This window comes from Nelumbo nucifera, chromosome 1 (assembly GCF_055504915.1).
Source record: "Nelumbo nucifera cultivar China Antique chromosome 1, China Antique-T2T, whole genome shotgun sequence".
Classification (NCBI taxonomy): domain Eukaryota; kingdom Viridiplantae; phylum Streptophyta; class Magnoliopsida; order Proteales; family Nelumbonaceae; genus Nelumbo; species Nelumbo nucifera.
Genome location: NC_142649.1, coordinates 76,185,077 through 76,194,150, shown reverse-complemented (window position 1 = coordinate 76,194,150; position 9,074 = coordinate 76,185,077). Strand labels below are relative to the sequence as shown.

Here is a 9,074-nt window from a genome sequence, read left to right as displayed (position 1 = left end):
AATAAGTTTGGCAAATAGTTATCCAGCAAGTTTTGTCATATATGTGTTGATCTTGTGATGAGAGGCCAAGTCGTCAAGTAGGGTTGTTCACGGGTTGGGTTGGGTCGGTTTATTGAGATTTTTCCAATTGATCTGACTTGGCCGGGTTATATAAAATTGAAACTGAAACCCACCTTATGTTAAGCAAAACCGATCTGGTCGGTTTGAGTCGGGTTGGGTCGGTTTGGGTCGGTTTCAACTCTAAGTTTAACCGTCATTGAGAGTCAAATTGTATTAGAGGTTGTGCTTGAGTTGAGGGACTAGGGGAGCGGACCAAGTTAGAATAGAAGTTATCAAGAAAATAGAAAGTCAAACTGTATTAGAGAAAGAAGACTGAAATTTGTATATTTCAAGAAACCTTCTAATCTAAGTAAAAAATGACACCTAATTATAATTGTAATTGGTTGCCTATTTGGTGTAAAAGACCATAGAAATTAGGATCATTTGATTCTTTTCTTTAAACTTTTCCAAAAAAATTCCTTGTCTAGTTGTCTTACAATACTTGCCATTAATGTCATTCCTAACTAGAAGACTATAAATTAAGTTAGTTTGTAACTATGATAGAGACAACTTAGTTAAGTAGGAACTAAGTAGGTTGTAACTACTAACTAGGAACTAACTATTAACTACTAAGTCGGTTTGGTTCGGATCGGTTTCTGTTTTCACACATGAAAACCGAAACTGACCCGAACCATCGGTTTATAATTTTTTACAACCCAAAACCGACCGGTATTGAAGAAAACCCAACCAAATCAGGTTGGGTCGGTCCAAGTTGATCGGTTTGGTCGGGTTGGGTCTTCTTATGAACATCCCTACCGCCGGGTATTGACATTATGTAGCAGAGTAGTAGAACGAACATGAGTTCTTTGAGATAATTGTGTGAAGTAGGAACTCTAAAAAGTATAAAAACCTTTGCAAGGGATCTCGCTAGTTATTTTCAAAAACTTTCTTTTGCCAATTATTGAGCTGCGTCCATATCAGAATTAAATGAAAGACACCAGTGATGTGGGGCCGACTAGACCATGAAGCTTTTGCAATGTGCACCATTATTAGGCTGTTTGGTCATCATAGAATTTTTCTTTATATGTATGTGCAAGAGAATTTTGTTTTATCAATGTGCATAGTTCAATCTATGTTTGGTACATAGATATCAATGACATTCCACATGGGGGGAGTCGGGGGGTGGAATTCTTTTTTTTTGGATTTTAAGCGAGGAAAGTTGGTCAATGGAATTTTGGTTTATATTGACAAATTATACCATACATATTTTTTTTTCAGATTTATGTGGAGAGGAGAGAAAGTTTATTTTCATATGTATTGCTTATCCGCCCATCTCCTAGGTGGGTAAATAAAATTTTCACCTAAGGGAAAAGTTGTCAATACTTGAATGGAACAAAAAATGCACTTTTTAATAATGATTTTTTTTGGCTAAAATGCTCATTGTCTTATTTACATGAGAAATAAAAGAGCATGGGTAAATACACTTACCTGAGTAAATGTTTCGTAGGAAAAACATACCCAAGTAGTTGCATTTACCAGGGTAAATATTTACCGAAAAGCGAACGGGGCCTCAAGGATTTTAAAACCGGACCAGACAGGGAACTATTCTGGGTTCCTAGATTGAATGGTCCGATCATCCGGTGCGAATGGATGCCCATTCTGACAAAAGATAAAACTTTTAAAAATTTAAAAAAACAAAAAAATGACCAAAAGCCGTTCCCATATCGAATGGTTCAATAGTTTGACCACCCGAATTAACAGTTCACTGATCAAACCAACAGTTTTTGGCGGAATAAAACAGAACTGGTCAGATGAATCCGATCCTCAGTTTTTCCGATCCGACAGCTTGATCGGTCGGTTTTGAAAACATTGGAGGATTTGATAACGCAGCCGATGTGTGGCTTAGACTAAATGACATATTGCTGCTATGAAATGGCCCATTGTTAGGAAGAAGAGCAATGGCGTAGGATCAAGATTACCATGTCCATGTCATGGCATAATTACAATTAGAGAGATGGGGACACTATAATTTATACTTATATGGTTCTGTGATATATATATCACAAAGCTTTGGCCTCCACAGTGTTTTATCCTTGATAGACGCGCGCAAAAGAAACTTTGGTGCTTGGAGAGGCTCTGGCTTAGTTGGATTATGCTGGTTGGGAGAGGAATATCATATTCATATGCAGCCTTGGATGATACTGAGAGACTGTTGGCAAGGATAAGTCATTAGTGCGTCACACTGTCGTCCAATAGAATCTTCCGCCAACAATGACGCGTTGCATTGTACTAGATGTACCCATCCGACGTCTCTGATTTCTCTTTAGCAAATTGACTTTGTATGCACAACGCGACAACACAATAATCCAACATGGGTCAGCATTTTGACCGTGGGCTTCTCTACATATTGTTTATGTTAGATTACATGCGTTCATATGTATATACCTCATTCTGGACCTATACAGACCTAGATAACCGCTCCTTGATTTTTTTTTTAATTTTTATTTATTAACGACGTATTCCTCAGTCCTCGCTCGTCCATGGATGATGGACCCCATCGTCCAGATCTAATTGGGTGAAAATCAATTTCAATATAAAGCTTAACAACCGCTTGTTGCTGCTTAATCAGTGTTTGGTGATATGAATGATATATAATAATGCTAACGTTAAATAAGTTTTAAAGTAATGCATGCAAATTCTACTTTCGGTAAGCCTTATTAGATTCAACTAATTGGGTCTTGATATTCTAATAAGACATGAAGATTCCGGATGGACGAGGGAGCACAACTACGTACCCACCATATTCACCCAGAAAAACCTATGTTTATCTTTAGACTTACAGCATGCATCAATCATGTTTCAAGCTTTTGACTTTTTTATTAATGGAAAAACCAGAAACAGCCTATTAAGATAATTAAGGAAATTAATTTGAAATGTATGAATTTTTCGTCATTATAAATACATCGACAAACACAAGAAATGAGAAAAATAAATGGGACAATGGAGGAGACCCTCTGGTTTCCCATCTTGTGCTGTCTTTTGATGATCTCATTCTTCTCACACAACTCCTTTGCCACTGGCACCTTGACTCCAGCACAATCTATCAGTGACGGCGAACGCCAAACCTTGGTTTCATCTGATGAAAGCTTCGAATTAGGTTTCTTCAGTCCCGGCAATTCCAAGAATCGCTACTTGGGCATCTGGTACAGGAATATCCCAGAGACAATCGTGTGGGTCGCAAACAGAAACAACCCAATTCTGGATGCAACAGGAGTTTTAAAGATCACCGAAGACGGAAATCTCGTCCTACTCAACAAAACTTCAAGCGTTTTTTGGTCTTCTATTTCATCATCATCGACGACAGCAGCAGCAGCAGCCAAGAGCCCAGTTGCACAGCTTCTAGATTCCGGAAACTTTGTTCTCAGAGACGAGAGCAATGGTAACTCAGAAATGTATGTGTGGCAGAGCTTCGATTTCCCATCAGACACGCTTTTACCAGGAATGAAACTGGGTTTGAATTTTAAGACAAATTTGAGTCGCTATATGACTTCGTGGAAGAAGGCAGATGACCCCGCACTCGGGGACTTCTCTTACAGCATCGATATTTCCGTGTTACCTCAACTAGTTATCTGGGAGGGATCAATCGAGAAATACCGAAGCGGGCCATGGAATGGAGTTCGATTTAGCGGTGTTCCCGTCAACACCAATGCAGTGTTCAGACCCATTTTCATCTCCGACACCGATGAAGTATATTATATGTATGAACGAAACGACGACTCCACTGTCATGAGGTTTACTCTGAACCCATCAGGCTCTCTCCAACGCCTTGTATGGAATAAACAGAGACTGGCGTGGGATCTTTTGTATGAGGTTCCGCAGGAGCCATGTGATCGATATGACCAGTGTGGTGCTAACGGCCTTTGTAAGCTTAACTATTGGCCCATCTGCGACTGTTTGAAGGGGTTCACCCCCAAATTACCAGGAGACTGGAATCTACTGAATTGGTCCGCTGGGTGTGTAAGGAGAACACCACTGGATTGCAGAAAGGGAGAGGGGTTTGCGAAGATTAGTGGGGTAAAACTTCCCGACTTGTTGCAATCTTGGGTGAACGAAACCATGAACCTCAAGGAGTGCGAGGTACATTGTTTGAACAGCTGTTCTTGTGTGGCTTATGCCAGACGATACGTAAGCGAAGGTGGGTGTGGCTGCATCCTCTGGTTTGGAGACTTGACCGACATTAGAGAGTTTAACGAAGAAAACGGTGAGCAAGATCTTTACGTGAGGATGGCATCTTCAGAAATGGGTAAGAAATTAAAAATGCTTTATACTTATCTCGCTTTTATTACCTAGTGTCTACTATAGTACTACTGTGCCAGTGTGTCTTCGTCCCCATTCCTTACTCTCTCGCCTTAGATCTCCGGCCCGTTTCTGGCCGCGGCCTAACGTTATTCTGATTCCTCCACCTAAATCTTACTCTAGGTTCAATGTCATGTGAGGTGGTGCTATAGAACTGAAAATCCATCTTTCTTAATTTAACCGTCAAAATTTAATATTGAGAATGAAAGGAGGCAGCAAAGAATACAGAAGTAGTTCGAAGCTGATGAACCGCAGAAGTGCTGATTTACCAACCCAATGGCAACTGGTTAACAACCAATAATCTATGACGCAACCAATGACATTATTTTGGAGAGTCAGTAGTTCAGTTCAGAAAATTATTACCAGTTCCTGATTTTCAACTACGTAAATGGTTAGAACGCGCTAGCTTAGCGTTGACATCACCAACCACGCCGGAGCAACGTATTGGCTCTGGGTCCGGGAGTGCATTATCTCTCTAACTTCGATTTGGATGTGTATTTAACTTGCCGAATTTCTTGACTTGGTGGACGTTCGAATGAGTGGGAGTTTCTATTCTCACTTTTAAAGAGTACTGGAAGCTAGGTCAACAGGATGCAGGCGAGGGATGACTGATGAGGTTGGTAATTTCATATTGGGAGAGGGTTCCCACATCCCACCTTCAATTTGCCGAATGCCGATATTGTTATATATATATTTGGTCAAACTTCTCAGATAAGAAGGCGATGAGCTGTAGAATTTTATGGTACTTAAGCTGATTAAGTTGGTTGATTATGAAAACAAAGTTTTAAAAGAGGATGAAATGGTCAATCCAGGATCCAGCTAGTAGTCAGTCGACTCAGTCCAGGCCGATTAAACATATATGGCTTATCCAAGTCCACCAAGTATTTGTTGGTTTTCTTCATCATACGCGTTAAAAGTTAATAGAGACTTCTGTAGTTTCTGGTCATGGGCTTAAAAAGCTGTGGTTATCTATTTGGGTCATGCTAGCATCTTTGAATTACGTAGGCTTGGGGCCAACGGCCAACCTGAGCCTGAGGTAAAAAACTATTGGCCAGCCCAAGCTCAAATCGGCCTCCGCAAAATGACTTTGACAGGGCTCTTGGCTTCTCGTCCATATTTAGAAATACAAGTAAAGATGCGTACACACATATATACATAAAATCCTGGGTATTAGGTATATTACATATAACTCAGGGTATATTCTAGTGTTGTATCAGAAGGTCAGTTAATTATACACATTAATATGAATCCAATTCCAAATCTCAAGTTGGGTCTGGTCGGGCTTAGATAAACTACTGTTGCCAAAATGAACTTGTCTTTGCACCCAGTATAATCCTAAGTAGAAGAGGCCTTGTTAAATTACCCACCCAACCCAATAGGAATAAATGATAAATCCCTTTTCTTTTTTATCAATTACCATTTTTGTCTATGGTATACAGTGTAAGGATATCCGGGTTGTCACAATGTTGCTTCTGATGTACTGATTGAAATTGTGTTTGCACCTCAAAAAAAGAAAAAAGAAAATCAAATCTACTAGCAACAATTAAATAATGGATCGTCTAATTACAAACATCAGTTAAATCTCCACCATATATCCTAAATCTTTCTTTCTTGTTCTTCTTTTTCTTCTTATTGGGGATTGGGATGTCAGAAGCCAAATGGTCCATAACCTCATTATTTTAAATTTTGGTCCATAACCCCAACAAAGGATCAATGTACTTTTTAAATTTTGGTCCAAACGGTACTAAATGAAAGAGTAAAAATGGGCTTGAAGACAAATTTTCAATTGGTAAAAGTGAGAGTCATAGTCGAACCATTATTAGAAACATGCTTCATGCCACATGAAATCGTCTCACTTATCATTTTAACTCACGAAGCCCCCATTTTGATGGGACTATCCCAATTTCTTTTAGTGAGTTAATTAAGAGGCCGCATTAGACTTTAGACTTAGGGGTACTGCCACTATTCAAACTAAATTTATGATTTGGTGGATTACCATAACCTCTCTTCATCTGTTGCTAGCCTTCGGTTTGAAAGGAGTACAAATACAAATACAAATTTGTAGAGTGTAAAACCTTGTATTTTGTATTATATTGTATGTATATGTACTCTTCCCAAACTCAGCTTGGAAGGGGTGCAAATATAAATATGCAGAGTGCAAATTGTTGTATTATTTTGTATGCATTTGCTCTCTACATATTTGATATTTTGAAATGCAGAGAAACTAAGTAGATTGCTTAAAGTTACAAATATACTTGTTAGCATTACAGTTCAAGGACTCTTGAGTGTCACTAATTATTATTTGATGACCTTCAGGAGGGGAGGGCAAAATGTCTGACAAGAATAAACGAGTAGTAGTGATAGTTAGCCTTGTAGCTTTCTTAGGTACTTCTGTATTGGCACTGAGTCTCTATCTCCTATGGAAAAGCAAGAAAATTACATCACTATGGAAGAGGAATACAGTGCACCCTGTACTGAGAAGGAAGACCGAAGACAGAGGTACCAAGAAATTCTATTCTCTTTAGAAACAAATAAGCATGAAGATGAACTTTCTCAACTTCATTGTCATCTAACATTTCTCTTGTTATCCTACCTAACAACAGGCATTAATAGGGAGAAAAGCAAGGATTTGCAAATGCTATTTGATATGGTTATACCAAGTGCAAGAGATCACCTAGATGAAAATTTTAACGATGACACAGAGTTGCTTCTATTTGATTTTGATACAATAGCAAATGCTACCGACAATTTCTCGAATACAAAGATGCTTGGGAAAGGTGGTTTTGGTTGCGTTTATAAGGTTAGTTCACAAACATTAGTTTGCTTCTTGCTAATGTTAGTAGAATAAATAGTGTATAAATAACAATACACAGAACTAAAGATAATTAATTAATGGAGATGAAAACCACAACTGTCAGGGTGACTTGGTCGATGGACAAGAAATAGCAGTAAAGAGACTTGGAAAGAATTCAGAGCAAGGAGCAGAGGAATTCAAAAATGAAGTTAGGTTAATTGCAAAGCTTCAACACAGGAATCTTGTCAGGCTTCTGGGTTGTTGCATCAGTAGAGAAGAAAAGATGTTGATCTACGAATATATGCGAAACAAGAGTTTGAACTCCATCATTTTTGGTAAGTGCACCCCCCCAACAGTTGGTTTATTAGGCTGAGCTAGTTCATTTTACTCATACTTTGAATTTTGCTTTATATGACTTTCATATTGAAAATTTCATTGCAGACAAGACAAAAAGCACTATATTGGATTGGCAAAAGCGATTCGACATTATCGGAGGAATTGCTCGGGGACTTCTTTATCTCCACCAAGATTCGAGATTTAGAATTGTTCATAGGGATCTCAAAGCAAGCAACGTTCTACTAGATGGGGAGATGAACCCCAAAATTTCTGACTTCGGAATGGCTAGGATTTTCGGAGAAGATCAAACTGAAGCAAACACAAGAAGAATAGTCGGGACATAGTAAGTAATGAATACAGACATAAATACGTATGGAGCTTGATATGATATCTAGGTCAGCACCTTAGGTTTTTCTTCTTTGATGCTGGCATGCAGCGGTTATATGTCTCCTGAATACGCAATGGACGGACTGTTCTCAGTAAAATCTGATGTATTTAGCTTCGGGGTTCTAGTGTTGGAGATAATAAGTGGCAACAAGAACACAGGATTTTACACTCATAGCCAACACAACCTGCTGGGACATGTAAGTGCCAAGAGAGAGAAGCTAATCGTTCTTCTTCATCTTAAATTTCGCGTCTACTTGTTGGTCATGTTCTTTAGATAAACCGAAAGTCATATTCTTTTTTAAGGCATGGAGACTGTGGAGAGAGGGAAAGGCCTTGGAGTTGGTAGATTCATCAATAGGTCATTCATATAACGCAAATGAAGTTTTCAGATGTATAAAAGTTGGACTTCTGTGTGTGCAAGAGCATGCAGAAGATAGGCCGATAATGTCTTCTGTAGTTTTAATGCTCAGTAGTGAAACTGCAACACTGCCACAGCCAAAAGAGCCTGGTTTCTGTTTGGGAAGAAATTTCAATGAAACGGATTCATCTTCAGGTAAACAGGAGCCATATAGTGTGAACCAAGTGACGGTTACACTGTTGGAAGCTCGGTAGTGGAGATGAAAAAACATGGTTTCTGTATGTGTACTTCAAAAACATGTAAATTGCTGTTGTTCTTCATGCCATTTTCTAATTTTCTATTATTAGTGGAGATGAAAATAGGATGGTATCTCCGGTTGTATATTTTCTTTTGTTGGGCATTTCACTTTCAATGGTGTCTTAACTTTGATCCTCACAGGGGTTCAATAGCATAGCATCGTTATCTTTCTAGGCTTCATGTCAAGGAGATGCTCTTATTCACCCAGTACAACATGTCAACCCCAGATGCTCTTATTCACATGGTTTTCCAACCATCGTTGACCTGGATGGTAGGACTATTCGGCCTAGAAACTGTCTAGGCAATCGGTTCCATTTCACCCTTAACCCGTATCTTGGCAAAAAACTGTTGATTTGATTGATGACCCACAGGCAGTTGAATCATTGACCTGTTCAACCCTGACAACTGTTTCGGCCATTTTTTATTTTTAAATTGGAAGAGGCCATCTGTTCTACCGCTGACCCAATACCAATAGTGGTTCTGAGTTGGTTTTTAAAACATCAATTA

General features: G+C 38.9%; 1 protein-coding gene across 1 annotated transcript; it reads left to right on the top strand.

The window, feature by feature from the left end:
• The first annotated feature begins 2,905 nt into the window (after positions 1-2,905).
• Positions 2,906-8,823, top strand: LOC104605770 (G-type lectin S-receptor-like serine/threonine-protein kinase At4g27290). The gene is made up of 7 exons (XM_088886311.1): positions 2,906-4,342; positions 6,712-6,894; positions 6,999-7,195; positions 7,314-7,524; positions 7,631-7,868; positions 7,962-8,109; positions 8,216-8,823. Exons 1-7 carry the CDS (start codon positions 3,019-3,021, stop codon positions 8,522-8,524), a joined length of 2,610 nt encoding a protein of 869 aa, XP_088742437.1. The 5' UTR covers positions 2,906-3,018; the 3' UTR covers positions 8,525-8,823.
• The last annotated feature ends 251 nt before the right edge of the window (positions 8,824-9,074 follow it).

Excerpts from the sequence above, each read along its gene's own strand:
- LOC104605770 (XM_088886311.1), top strand. The coding sequence starts at position 3,019 with ATGAGAAAAATAAATGGGACAATGGAGGAGACCCTCTGGTTTCCCATC. Across the intron at positions 4,343-6,711 it reads GATGGCATCTTCAGAAATGG|GAGGGGAGGGCAAAATGTCT; the intron begins GTAAGAAATTAA and ends GATGACCTTCAG. Across the intron at positions 7,196-7,313 it reads GTTTTGGTTGCGTTTATAAG|GGTGACTTGGTCGATGGACA; the intron begins GTTAGTTCACAA and ends CACAACTGTCAG.